The sequence below is a fragment of the Paroedura picta genome, chromosome 1, assembly GCF_049243985.1.
Source record: "Paroedura picta isolate Pp20150507F chromosome 1, Ppicta_v3.0, whole genome shotgun sequence".
In the NCBI taxonomy this organism is placed as follows: Eukaryota; Metazoa; Chordata; class Lepidosauria; order Squamata; family Gekkonidae; genus Paroedura; species Paroedura picta.
This window is the reverse complement of record NC_135369.1, coordinates 121,875,413-121,890,413: the sequence shown is the minus strand read 5'-3', so window position 1 is coordinate 121,890,413 and position 15,001 is coordinate 121,875,413. Positions and strand designations below refer to the sequence as shown.

General features: G+C 44.7%; 1 protein-coding gene across 1 annotated transcript in view; it reads right to left on the bottom strand.

The window, feature by feature from the left end:
• Window positions 1-15,001, bottom strand: part of LAMA4 (laminin subunit alpha 4) — a 117,118-nt gene that overhangs the window by 61,645 nt on the left and 40,472 nt on the right. The window contains exons 6-9 of the mRNA XM_077301695.1: window positions 13,418-13,513; window positions 8,639-8,790; window positions 4,786-4,896; window positions 2,900-3,011 (exon numbers count right to left, since the gene is read on the bottom strand). Coding sequence (XP_077157810.1) covers window positions 2,900-3,011; window positions 4,786-4,896; window positions 8,639-8,790; window positions 13,418-13,513 — 471 coding nt within the window. The remainder of the gene's footprint in view (window positions 1-2,899; window positions 3,012-4,785; window positions 4,897-8,638; window positions 8,791-13,417; window positions 13,514-15,001) is intronic.

The window sequence follows — 15,001 nt, the reverse complement described above, 5'->3', positions numbered from 1 at the left end:
TGGCTTACATGGGGCTCCCAGACCCTCTCTGTCCAGGGAATTGAGAAACTTTAGCAATGTAACAGCATCAATACAACACTCATTATCTGTGATCTTTTCTACATGCAGGATTTACTGCATCTCAGAGCTTGCCTGGTCGTGGGGCTAATTCCTGCTTCCTAACGCTATTGGACATGTCTTAGGGCTGGCACAAATCAGGCCGTCAGTTTGCCATGGCAAGGGAATGTGGAAAAACTAGTGTTCCCTTTTTTTGCCATGGAACTAATGAGTGCGTATATTGGGGCTGTGCCATCAGGAAGCAGAAAATCCGGCCATCCCCAATCAAGCTTTCCCCACCAACCAACCCCTGAGCATCATTTCCGTCCTCCTCGCATCATAACCCCCCCCCCTTTATCCCCCACCCCCAAGCACTTGTGGCCTGGCTTCTCCCCACCCTTGCCTGGATTAGCTAGAGTAAGCAGCACTGCAGGGAACAATTAAATTTTTTTTGTTAGAGTCTTTCTTCCTCATTGGAGCTATACTGCAGAACCAGGGGACATTTTATAACTGGTTATCAGCTCCACTGAAAGGCTCTGACCAGAGTAGCGCTGCGGAGTCAAGGGAAGCATTAAATCTTTTTAAATAAGATGTTATTGTGTTGTTACACAAGGTTGTTGTGCAAACAAATGGTTGGAGGGGAGAGTCATGGGTGTTGTGGAGGGTGTATTGTATATCAGCAATGAGGTCTGTCTTGAACTGAACAGCACAATCTTTATTCTTCAAACACCAACTCACAGCAACTGGCAACTAAGACTGGTTCACTCTATCCATATGTAGGTTAGTTTCCCACCTGTTTTTTCTGTATGTGGGAACCATCCATTTCCAGAGTTAACCCATTAATAACCAATCAACAATACATAACACCCCTCTCCCCTTTTCAAAAAGCCCTTTAAATACTGTGGTCTGGTTTTGATCCTTTGTGAACAGCATAATTCTACTATAGACTGAGCTTCAGAACGTTCTAATGAGGTTGAGCCTTTATCTCCACTTCCTGGACGGTCTATATGTTCTGTGCTGCAGGGTACTGGGACATCAACCATCTGTTCTGCTAAATGAGGAGTACTGTTAGGAGAAGGTGTTCCACCGCTCCCAACACAAGGGTCATGACCACAGTAGGCACTTGCCATCACATTCGATCGACATTTCTCCTACAGACCCCGCCCTCTGGAGTCACTGCCCTGTAAGAACAGGACCTGTAGCCTCAGTTACCTCAGCTGGAAGCCACCTGGGGCCCACCCCATAATTCCTGATATACACCATAACAGCCATTGTAAACATTTATGGCCACCCCTGCTCCCCCTTCCGGGCTCCACAGAACTCTTCTGCCCAATCCAGATGTAACTGTTCCAAAAACGTAATCAACTGCCAGTGCATCAATAGTTTGGTGGGACTCCTCCCTGCTGCCACACTAGCTGTAACATACTGAGCTAGCAAGAAACTGGCCAACTGCTGACTCCAATTCCCCTCCCCAATTCTTGACAAGGATTCCTTCATGGACCTCACCATTCATTCTACCTGGCCATTAGAGGATGGATGGAAGGGGGTGGATGTTACATGGCAGATCATTCCCTTTTCCAGGAAGGACTTAAATGTGGCAGAGGTGAACTTAAGGCCATTGTTGGACACCAGACATCGGGTAGACCGTGCGTCGCAAATAACCTGTGCAACACCTGAATCACCACCCGTGATGTCATAGCATCTCATGCCATTTTGACACGGCATCAAGAACAATCAGAAACATTTTACCTCGGTAGGGGCCCATGAAGTCAATACGTAAACATAACCAGGGCCACACTGGTATACCGGTGCCTGTGGGACCAAAGGGTGTGACTCCGGGCACTGCCCACACTGTAAGACCCAAGCTTCAATTTTGGAATCCATTTTTGGACAATTCTTGGCTGTTAATGGCTGGAACTCATTCCCCAATAGACCCAGAGGTCATGAACGGACAGCCATACACATAGTCATGGAACTTCTTGACCAAGTCTACACTGGCAAGTACCTCCCAGTCAATTTGAACATAGTTCCACTTGGTGGCCATCAGTATTCTGGAATTATAAGCGATTGGCATCTCTCTACTATCTGCCAGTTTATGAATGAAGACAGCTCCAATACCCAATGTCCATATGAGATTGAAATGTTTGCATGTTTGGACAATACTGACTATCTACATGGATGTGCTTGAGAATCTTTTTCTGCTTCTTGCTACAGCTGACTGCAGTTGTGTCCATACAAATGTTACATGGGAGACTCACAGTGCCATCCTAAGCAGAGGTACATCTTTCTAAGCCCATTGATTTAAAAGGACTTAGAAGGGTATAATTATGCTTAGGATGGCACAGTGGATACATTGGTTCAAGTCAGGAAACTTCATTCTACAGATTTCTATAAAACTGGTCAGAGCAATTTTGCCTCAAATCTGCAGTGCGTATGGCTGGGTTCCTTCTCTCAGCATTAAAAATAAATCATTTACAGTCTTCTCCAGCATGCCAAAATAAATGTAAAGGGACTAAAGGAGAAGGAAGGTCATGGAGAGAAAATGTACTTGCTTGTCCCAAGGACTAATGCTTATCCTTAGATAGATAGTACAGTGGGTAAAGAATTGTCATTGAATAAAGTGTTGTGTTAACCCTGACTCTGCTAAAATAACTAATAATAAATGTAACAAATCATCTGCTAATGGTGGATGGTAAGTAGTAAAACAATCATATCTAGTTCTTCAATCTTAAAAATGAAAATGTTTTAACTTGAAAGCTCAAATTAGGCCCTTAAGCACTAAATTGAATATGCACAATGATGCTGTGCCATTTCACAGTGCCATTTTTGACATTAAGATGAACCAGCAGAAATAAGAATTTACCTTGTCCATTATCTATCATATTTTCAAGTGTCCGTACAAGACTACTAGCACGTTCAATGGTCGCCATGGTTTCCTTCTGTACCAGGAGGTCATTGCTTGATTCTTGATTTCTCTATGAATAAACCATGTAAGCATGATATTAGTTTTCTTAAAATATATATCCACTGGCGTGTGTCAGTTGATTTAGTGTAAATATAACTTTTGCTTCTGGCTTATGAGTGTAGGAAAGTCTATGGCGCATATAAATGATATTTGACAAGGCTGGAGGAAAAAAGCTGCCTATGATTAGGTGGCTGATATTTGCGGTGTGGGATATTAAAATCTGATCAGCATTCTGATGCTATTTGATGCAATCATCTATCACACACCCACAGCTCTCATAGTTCATCTGCTGAAATTCAAACTAACCAGCACCTAAAAGATATTGTTATTACAAATCTGCCACATTGTTCTACACAATTTCATAAAGTAAAGATTCAAAACCTGCTTTCCCCTCCTATCCAATTGTAGCTAATGATGCCCAGGAAAGAGAAAGTTATGATGAAGTTGTGTCATATGACATAACTGATAAGAAGGATTCAGGGAGAACTCAACAACTAGATGCCTTTTGGGCAGTTATCTTGTTTAAGAACATCTAGCTTTGCCTCTATGAGCAATCAAGACATTAATTATGTTTCTAACTAGTCTAAAAGGACCTCTTGTGGCGCAGAGTGGTAAGGCAGCCGTCTGAAAGCTTTGCCCATAAGGCTGGGAGTTCAATCCCAGCAGCCGGCTCAAGGTTGACTCAGCCTTCCATCCTTCCGAGGTCGGTAAAATGAGTACCCAGCTTGCTGGGGGGTAAACGGTCATGACTGGGGAAGGCACTGGCAAACCACCCCGTATTGAGTCTGCCATGAAAATGCTAGAGGGCGTCACCCCAAGGGTCAGATATGACTCGGTGCTTGCACAGGGGATACCTTTACCTTTACCTTTAACTAGTCTAATGGGCTTTACAAAAAAGGATATTTGGAAGCTGGCAGAGGTACTGCATATGTTCCCACTCCATAAGTCCAAACACATTTGGGCAGAATGTCAGTTGGGACCAATTTGAAAAATAGCTACTTAAAAACATTGAGAAAATCCTCGCTCTTCCCTTCCTTGCTGCCAAATGTCTTTTCTTGGTGTCAGTGACTCAATTAATACATTGTGCAAAAGAAGGTTTGATTAAGTTAACCATGGTAAGTGTGATTATCTGAACTATACTGGGGGCACCTTGATGCTTTAGGGATTTAGAATCCCCGAGTCAGAACGTGGCTAAATAATTTTAAAGACGCTTTAGAGATAACTCCTGATAAAAGGGAAGACTTCCAGCTGTTAAGAGACCCATGTAGCAAATCAAAAAGTAGATTTGCTAAGCTGCAGTTAAGAACTGAACAGATCCAGTTCTGCTTAAGCTTTTCTCTCACTAGTATACAGGGTACTATATTTGTTTTAGACAAGATGTAGTCAGAACATTTGTGCAAGGCGATGGTGTAACTGCACTGCTGACCTCTCCATCAAAAGCGATTCAACAGTAAAAATGGACCCTCTGGGCAATGGGAGCACAGAGCAATCCAGGGAGAGAAAAGAGATGAAGACACCATGCCAAGAAACCAAGTTTGGTCCTTCACCCTTAAACCAAGGTGCAAGGCTTCCTCCATACCATCCTTGAAAACACTAGATGTGCTCTCTGTCTCTGAGGCTGGCTACCTTGTAGCTTTAGCTGGTACTCTAAAATCCCATAGGTGAGATAATATGGCATGTTTTGTATGCTTTTACTTTGCAGCAATCCCCAGAGACGTTTTACAGAGCTTTGTACCAGGATGCTTCCTTGGAAAAACTCGGAAAAAGAGAAATCACAACCAAACCTTTTCATCAAGTGTGTTGATTTCTTTAAGAAGCTCAGTCATTTCTCTCTCGGCATTATCAGTCTGGCTTGTCCACAGAGCAGACTGATTATCCTTCTCTGACAACTTATCCTGCCATTGTAAAACAAAAAACAAAGCCTCTTCAGTTCACTTGAAAATCAGTTACTTTAAAATGCAAATTTTAAGGAGCATGAACAGAGGAATACAGTAACAAAGCACTTAGGGAACATCATTGAGACAAAAAGCTGGAAAGGACCTCATGGGGTAGCTAATCCAGCCACTGCTAGCCCAGCTCTACGTTCCCATTAACAGATGAACTGAACAAAACTGCATACATCCCCTGGGAATCATTACTATTGTCTAAACTTAACATGGCCTTTAGGGGTTTGTTTTCTCTTTCCATACCACACATTTCTCCCTGCATACCTCTTTGCATGCCATTCCACAGAAAAAATGTCACCAGGATTGCTTTCTGCTGGCATCATGCATGGAAGAAATGGAAGAAGCCTTCAGTATTTAGATGCAGCATCCCCCATTGCCCATCTGCAGTTCTTTCAAAGAAAAGCAGTGCACACACAGAAATAAGCCCAAATGGACACATGAATGTAACCTAACTCTAAAATTAAGTCAAGTCCAGTTTCCTTAATCTAAACTTACTATCTTTTTAGACAGGGGATACTCTTCTTCTCTGCAGCATTGTTGAGCATGCAGAGCAGTTAGCAAGTCCATGGCAGGACCGGGCATTGGAGGCAGATCTCCTGGACCTAACTCACTACCTGACATTTAATCAGCCAGTACACTGGGGGGGGGGGAGCTCACATTCACCAGAGTCGGTAAATAAATAAAAATAAAATAAAGTTGAGCAGACCTGGCCCCAGCTGGCACTGGGATGGAAGACAATTAATTTCACCAGAGCATAGAGATGGAAGGGACCTCCAGGAGCCATCTAGTCCAAACCACTACAGCTCTGCAACTGTAGGGACCAAAGGTCCTGGGGAGGTGGGCAATGCCACTGGCCTCACTATTAGTAGTGAAGATGGCAGGGAGATGATGGGCACTGCGTGGATCCTGAAGTTCCCTTATATTGCTCTGCCTGCAGGGGCAGTTCTGGCTAGCATTGTGGCAGTGACGGTTCAGGTTGGTCCAGCAGACTGCAGCAGAAAAAACCTGCCCTCCCCCATTTGGGCAGGGCTATGGGCCCATGGGCAGATCATCTGCTTGGCATGCACCAGATCCCAAGTCATCCCTAGCATCTCCAGAAATAGGCAGGAATTGAAGTGCAAGAACCCAGCTTGGTGAACAGTCACTGGCTGATCAGTGATAATGATTTTTATGGACCAAGGGTCTGTTTCAGTACATGGCAGCATTATGGGGGAAGGGCCCATGGACCAGGGCTGTTTTATGACTGGGGGGGGGGGGCTGGCATCTCACTTGGGCTGTCAAAGACTTTTCCCCTTGTTTACTGGGAGTCCAGTGACCAGTCTGAGTAGGCACAGCTGGCTGATGGCTGAGAGCCCAGTCCAGGGGATGTCAGCTTCAAGCCCTTCCCCTTTTGGTGATCCATAGACACGTGGGAAGTCCCTGGCCTGAGCTCTGGTTTTCAAGTTAAGGCAGGCCAGGCTGGAGCTGACAGGTGAGAGTGTCCATTGTAGAATGGGACCAGAGTGTGCCTCCTGCCTGTGGAGGCTGGCAGCTACTTTGGGACGTGAACTCTCCCCCACTTGGCAATTAGGGGTACTAATTGAGCCAAGTGGGGTTATGTCTCCTGGAGTGCTTCTTTTTAGGAATGCACAAGTCCATGGTTCCATCACCAGCAGCATAAGTAGGACAGACCAGGCATGGTTGTAAGGTCAGACCCCTGCCTAAACCCCAAGAGGAGCCCTTCAGCAGGGGGAGAGCCTCAGTTCAGAGACAGGGAGAGGTACTACCATTGGCTTCCCAGTGAGGCATACACATGGCACCTCATCTTCAGGCGAGTCCTCTTGAGGCTATCAGGGGTCTGTGCCTACAAGGCAGGGTGGTATAGGCATGGAGGGTGAGTTGGCCTGGGATTATTTCTCTGGTGGCAAAAATGTTGGACTAGGGAATTCATGGAAGATACATGGCACTACGGAGTGGCACATCCTGGAAAAACATGGGCACTGCAGCCACTAGCTCAGGAGCCCTGCTCTGGCTGGTTTGGTCAGGCAGCATTACTTCACGTGGCAAAAATGGCTAGTCCCATAGCCTGGCAACTGGAGTCTCAACCCCTGGGAGTGGTATGTTTCACATCCCCCTTCCATTTACGGGCACTGGTATTGCAATGCACATTGGGACTTGGCTGCAGGGACACAGGGCTTTTGGAGACGTCATTAATTGGATGACCTATTTTATAACTCAGCATGCTGTCTGGGAACATTGCATACTCTGCCTTGAGTAATTATGGCAGCTTGCAGGTAGCAAGCCAAGCATAAAATTCGGAAACATAGAAACAAATGAACAGAGCAGCAACAATAAGGCTGTGGTGCAATGGGGTCGTGTTATACCCTCATGCACAGTGGTTGCCTTGGGGAAGGCATTCAGTGCACAGTAAGCCCATCCCAAGTTTGGGTGGCTGGCCGCCTCTGGGAAGTGGCATTATGTGAGATTTTTCCATGTATAGCTGTGATATGGCGAAGATGCATTTGCAAATCAGGACTTTGGTTGTAGTGCGACAATAGGTGGCCATTCGCCCAAGAGACAGAACAGACTGTGCGAGATGGTGAGATGCACTGGTGGTTTAGGAAGACCCAGAAGGGTCCAAGCACCCAGAGCAGGCCAAGGGGGCATGCACCACTTCAGTCACCTGTCTAGCAGGGGGGCGTGGTGTGCTGTGCTTGGGGGATGCATGGTCACATTGTGGGTTTCTAACACAGATCAGAAGAGGTGATAAAGGTTCATTCTGCCATGGTTCCCAGCCTTATCACAAATGTCATTCAGGGGAATTGTATGGGTCATATGCTTGCTGCCTTCTGGCTGCCTCTCAGGAACATTAGGAGGGCTTCCCACAGTAGACCATAGGTCTGGGGCTGGTGTTCAACAGCTCAAAATACGGTTGGGAGTCTGATTTCAGTTTTTTCCTCTGAATTGTTCCAGGATGGATGTTCGTGGTGCTGCCAGTGCTGGTCAGTGCTGGTCAAGGGGCAGGGTATTGTGTACTGGAGGAGCTGGGGAGGCTGCAAGCTCATGCACTGACATCTACCTGGGACTTGGAGACCACATTCACACCGCCTGGCTGGATTTTGCAGCAAAAAGTAGCTCACATTTCAGGACACCAGGATGAGGGAGGCTTCCTGTGTCAGTGCCCTGTCAGTGATCGAATGCACTTGGCTGCAGAATTCTCATATTTAGCAGACCTGAAGGTTCTGCGGCAGGTCCTTCTGGGACTCAGAACACTGGTCCAAATGATTTAACACTGCATATGTGGTGTGCTTGGCCTCCAGTAGGAATTTTCCTTTGTGCTGATATGTGGTCATGCTGCAAGATAGACAGGGAGTATTCGCCTGGGTTTAAGGAATGGCACCCATGGTAAATGAATGGCGCATCTCAGCATGAAGGCTCTCAGTGCCGAGGCTTTGGTACAGGGAACAGAGGACAGGTAAGTGATAAGCCTCCAGGGGTTGAAGTAGCACTACTCTGCCCCATGCTGATGAGAGGAAGAAGGCTGACATGGAACCCCTTTCCTCCACTCCAGATGTGCAAGGGCTGACCAAGGTTCAACAGTGGTGGGTGGCAACAAACCTACATGTTCAGTAATCTGGTAATTTAAAACATCTGTGTGAACTATTAGTGATAAAACAAAAGCAAAAAGATAAGCAAATGGAATGACCTGTACCTTGAGGGTGAAAGCAGTGGAGTTCATATCATGCAGGTGTTTGTGAGCAGCAACCCCAGTGGAAATGCTCAGCAGAACGTCTTTGCTTTCTTCAGTGGATTGAACTGCCAAACTGATATCATCAGTCAAATCCCAAATGCATTTGTCACAGCCTGGAATTAAATTAAATTGTGGTCATTTGTTTCTCAATCTTGTGGGGTCAACCAACTAGGGCTCATAATCATATTAAAAACAGTAAAACTCTTTTCAAAATAAAAATGTAAGTTTCTACTAGTTTTCCTAGTTGTTAAGATAAATATGAAATTAAGATTGCTTTCATTTGGAGATTTGGTAAACTGACTGGAATGTTTTATTTAAACAACCACATAATATTGTCCCCTAGTTGTCCACTTTCTGTTCTCCCTCCTACTTTGCTTTGTTACAGGTTGTTTCTGCACTTACTTTGTTTTTTCAATTGTGGATCCTGCTGAATTCAGATCAATTTGAACTCGGGTCTTCCTTTATCCCCCCCCCCCAATTGAAACAGAAACTGTTCTGTATTTGATTAGCAAAGCTCAGAGCAGGGAGGGGAGCCAAGAGCAACAGGAGCCACTTTTTTTCTTGAATACTGGGGGGTGGGGGTGGGGGGATAGGACTGGAGACAGCAGAAGAGGGGGAATAAATCCAAGAGGCAAGTCTCTGCTGAGAGAAGTTAGGGCTTCTGGAGTGCAGTCACTTTAAGACAAGCCTTGTAACCGTGATCCAAGAAGTCTTTGAATTGATGCCTTGACTAATCAGAGAAGACTGCTTTGCTACGTCAGGATTGGAGGCACGAGGTAGGAAGTTAATTTGCAAAAAACAGAGATCTGCACATTTACTGATGCCAATTTTTTGAATATCAAGGGTTATATCCATTTCTGGATATTGTGGGGGAAAGGTAGTGTCACTCCAAATCAATCATGCAGATGGAAGATTTAAAGCATCCAAAATCAAAATGGAAATCGAATTCGGTGTAGACAACAGGGATTTATTTGGACTGGGAATGGGTAAAAAGCTCTGTGCAGACTACACTACAGTCTGTCTGTCTGTCTGTCTGTCTGTCTGTCTCATTGTATTTATAGGCACAGCTGGCTTGTGGCAGCTAACATCCCAGTTCTGGATACTAGTTTAAAATCAACAAACATAATATATTAAAGCGATAAGAATTACCCTCATTCCACCTCTCACTCCCCAACTAATTCCCCAACTACTAACACCTGATAAAAGGAGTTGTTAGATGTATGGAATATGGGGGGCCTCAGAGGAGGAGGGATGGCCTCAGCATGGCCTCAACCAACAGCCTGCTGGAAGAGCTCTATCTTACAGACCCTGCAGAACTGCCTTAATTCCTGCAAGGCCCATAACTCCTCCAGGAGCTCATTCCATCAGGCAGGGGCTAGGGTCATTTTTTTTCCAACTCTCTTCTTGAAAAGGTTGTGGTCAAATCACTTTTGTGCACCATGTTGATGGAACATAAGAATGTTTGAAGGTCCCCCACACATTGGTACCTCAGCTTCCTTGGCAGCCATTTCCACTCCACAGTACCTGAGGGTATGTTTTTTTTTTGGGGGGGGGGTTAAAAATTGAAAATTACTGGATCTCCAAGGGCAATAGTATTTTAATGATCTATTGCCATTATCAACTCTGGAGGGGCCAAGAGAGCTGAGAAAAAGAAGTACAGTCAAAACTGTCATGGGCTATTTTATCATGCCATTACCCTCCCACACGCACATGTGCCGACTCTCTCCAATCTCACTTAAACCAAGAAAAAATAGAAAGAAGGAAAGGTGCTGACCCAACATGGCAGCAGGTGGGGGAGTTTGTTATTTTGTGACTTTGGAATTGTAATGCGATCAGACATTATTTTTTAATACTAGAGCACATCTAATGTTTTCAGGGATGGCATGGAGGGAGTCTTGCACCCATGGCCGTTCCTCTCTTTGCTCCTGCTCTGGTTTGAGGGTGAAGAACCAAACTTGGTTTCTTGAAATGGTGTCTTCATCTCTTTTCTCTCCCAAGATTGCTCTGTGCCCCCATTGGCCAGATGGTCCATTATTACCACTAAATTGCTTTCAATGGAAAGGTCAGTTCAGTTACACCACTGCCTTGCACAACTGTTCTTACTGCATCTTGTCTAAAGCAAATATAGTATCCCGTATACTTGTGAAGGAAAAGTTTAAGCACAACTGGCTCTTTTCAATTCTTACCTGCAGCTTAGCAAATCTACTTTTTGATACATATGATACGATAACATTTATTGTATACAGCCAAAGGCCATTACAAAGCACAATTAAAACAATATGGTACAAATACAAATAAAACAATATTTCTCTCCAATATTGCCTACATAAAATTGTAAACATGGGCTACTGAGTTATAATAAGAGGGGGAAAATGGTGTATCAAGGTGGAGACTCCTGTAAAAATGCTTTGGCTTGGATCTTCCTGGCAGCCAGAACTCCACCAGAGTGTTCTGGACCTGTTGTGCCATTGCACGGTTGCACTGTTGTACTGTTATTGTTATTCTGTTTACTATACCGTTATACTGTTACAACCACTGTTATTACTGTATGATTATTAATGAAGACTCTTTCATGTATTGTTTATAAGTTTAATGTAAACCGCCCTGAGCCTCCGGGGAGGGCGGTATAGAAATATAATAAATAAATAAATAATAAATAAAAGTGCCACCCTATATGAGATATAGGGGTTGACATCTGATAACAGATAGTAAGGTGACCAGATTGTCCCACTTTTGGAGGGACATCTTGGGGTACCTGGCAAATTGTACTTATGTTGAAATTTTAAAATATATATATTACAATACTATTTTTGCGTTCTATACATTCTATGAAACTTTTTGTTGCTCCATATAAACAAATTTTTATGTCCTCTACAGATGGATTTCCACACATACATAGGGTGTATATGTGGGTATTTGGAGATATTACCCAGATACATAGGTCTCTTAACAGCTGGGAGTCTTTCTTTTTATCAGCAGTAAACTCTGAGGGTCTGAGTCAAGCCAGGCCTGGGGCCATCTCAGACTGGGCCTGATTCTTTGTGAAAGTGGGAATTAGCCCCAGATGCAAACAGTAATCATAGCCTAAGGGATACAAGATCATGGCTACTGTGTATGATTTTATTGAGTCTGTTTCTGCCAGATCTCTAGTGCAAGCAGAAATTTTGTGCTGGATCTAGCCCACTGGCTGCAAAAGAATAACTGTTCAAGTTGTTAAACAGTGATTTCATAGATAAAATAATTGGTTTCATTTTTGGTTGTCAGGCTTGGCATGCATTTATTTTTAAGTTTCTTCTTGTGTGTTTTGTTATTTGGTGACAGTTAAGGTAAAGGTAAAGGTATCCCCTGTGCAAGCACCGAGTCATGTCTGACCCTTGGGGTGACGCCCTCTAGCGTTTTCATGGCAGACTCAATACGGGGTGGTTTGCCAGTGCCTTCCCCAGTCATGACCGTTTACAGTTAGGTATACATTATACATACAGAAAAAAGGCTTCTTATTTATAATGTACTTATTGATTTCTAAAATGAAATCATAGTTAAAAAGAGGGGTATACTGTGGTAGGGATCTACCCCTCTGCTCAACTTAGCACAGAGTCTTCCTGTGGAAGTTCTTCATTCTACCCTGTAAAGGTTTCCTCTGTATTTAGAGTAGCAGAGGATCCATCCCATGATTTTGAATTTCCTCTCTATATTCCTAAATATATTTTGTGATTGCATCATCAAGAATAATTGCAAGGAAACTACAGTCTTAAAAGAATGTCTTATTTAATATTCCTTACACATCCTACTACTTGGAAAGGGTTCCAAATCCAATCCTTAGTTAATCCAGTCTCAAGCGAAGCCCTGGATTTGGCTTTCAGTACTGATTACATTGACTACTCCTTGTTCTGACCTAAGCACCAATAGATGTATTATGTAGCTTGTTCTAAATTTATCAATATTGTCAATTAAAGTGTCTGTCTCACTGTGTGAATAGAATTGAGGTTTTGTCTAAGGGTTGTTCAAAGGCAACAAAATGCTCTGGCATTTGATTGCATGTTTTTGTCACATGACAAAGATGGACAAGTTATAAAAAGGCTGCCATGAAGTTTTTACTTCCTGTCTCTCGGCTTCAGTTTGGAAACAAACGAGGGCCCAAATTTGAGAGCAAAAAGATGGGAAAGGGGGCAAAGGATCCCAATGCAGAGCTCGAAAGTGGTCCAGGGAGGGATCCTGAACTTTAAAAACAGGAATCATCATGAAATTGTGGATGGGTGAATCTTCAGTGCAGAAACGGTCTGAGCTTTCCCATGAGGCTGTTTTTCAGTGGGTCCTGTGGATCCAAGGTGGTTTGAGAAACCATGGAGAAATGATAAGGAGTACATGGAAAGACAACAAATGGACCATGAGGAAATTCAGAAGTTGGGAGTAAAACAGCTACGATTTGTCCCTCAGATGATGAGAAAACCTCAGAGTGGGCTGGACAAGGAGGAGTTGAAGTCTTCCCTTTACTCCTGACCTAAACTGGCTGTCCTGGCTGTAATGTTGTACCCATCTACCAAATGTCATTGTGGCCTCTTTGATATATGTTCAATACTGGCAGGACAGGGTAATTTTTTCTGCGAGTGGGGGGTTTAGAGGAAAAACGTACAGTCCCCAGTTCTATTCCTCAGTTTATGCCCTACAAGAAAAAGGTGCTCAGTGATGGGATGCTAGCACTGGAGGATGGTGGTAATTTAGCAAGTATAATTGCGTCCTTACTGATAACTGGACAATCTGTGCCTGGAGGAGGCATCGGTGGTTCTGCTAGGCATTGCCCTGTTCGTCTGTCACAAGGTCCTCCTCCACACTTGCATGCTAGGAAAAAAGAGAAAGAGAGAGGGTTACAATCATTATTTAAAACTTGGAACCGGTGGCTCAAGAGTCAGCTTCTGTCTCCTTCTCTGATTAGGCTCTTTTTGACTCATTTCCATTTCTCTCTCCTCTTCCTTAAGTTTCATTCAGCTACCATCCATTTTGGTTCCTTTCTCCTCATTTTTGCCTAATTTCTCTCCTTGGGGTCCTCCACATGGGTTATCAGCCCTGAGTTCAATCTCTTTGGTAAGTAGATTTCCCTCCTCAGTTTCTCTATAGCGGTGGAAGGCCCTGGCACCGGGCCGCGGCTCCCTCTCCCCGCCCCCCCACAGTAAGAAACTCCCCAGACCGCAAGCAAATCGGAGTCAAAAGCAGCCGATTAGCTTGCGGCCCAGCAAGCTTCATTTTTTGGGGGGGAGAGGGAAGCAGGGCCACGCATGCATGTTTGCACCATGCGCGGCCGCAAACACGCATGCGCAGCAGTTTCATGCATGCGTGGAAGTGCCACACATGCACGTTTGCGGTCACACATGGCGCAAATGTGCATTTGCAGACCTACTGTGCATGTGTGGCTGTGCGATCGCCCTACCCACTACCGCAGGTCCACAGCCTTAGAAAGGTTGCGGATCACTGCTCTATAGCATTGTGGTGCATTTGTGTGCCTCCAGGGATTTCCCCAGTTTTACTCTGAAATTTTGGAAAACTGAGTACTGCTGTGTGGGTGGTAATAGGGTCACCAGCCCCCTCCCACTGGTAGAAGATGTGGGGTGTAAGTTTGCCAGATCGAGGTTGGGGAACTCATGGAGATTTGGTGATGGCGTCAGGGAGGGGCAGGGACCAGATTGGGGTACAATGCCATAGAATCCACCCTTCAAAGCATCACCTTTAACTGAGGGAACTGATCTCTGTAGTCTGGAGATGAGGTATAATTATACGGGATCTCCAAGTCTCCCCTAGAGGTGGGCATCTCTAGTGTGTAAATGTGGATATTCTGACCATTTTCTTTGACAGGATTCCCTGGCAGCCATTTTCTTCCCCTGGTGCCTGGCGGCTTAAACGCACACACACGTAATCAAATATTGTTATGCTGATGACAAATTAATAAGAATGTATGCATTATGTACTCTGAAGAGAGCCAGTTTGGTGTAGTGGTTAGGAGTGCGGACTTCTAATCTGGCATGCCGGGTTCGATTCTGCACTCCCCCACATGCAGTCATCTGGGTGACCTTGGGCTCGTCACGGCACTGATAAAACTGTTCTGACCGAGCAGTGATATCAGGGCTCTCTCAGCCTCACCCACCCCACAGGGTGTCGGTTGTGGGGAGAGGAATGGGAAGGCGACTGTAAGCCGCTTTGAGCCTCCTTCGGGTAGGGAAAAGCGGCATATAAGAACCAACTCTTCTTCTTCTGAATGGACAGATTTCATTAAAAATAATAATAGCACTGCATCCTGGAGTTGGGCAAATAGCTAGGATTGCTACCTGAGTTGGG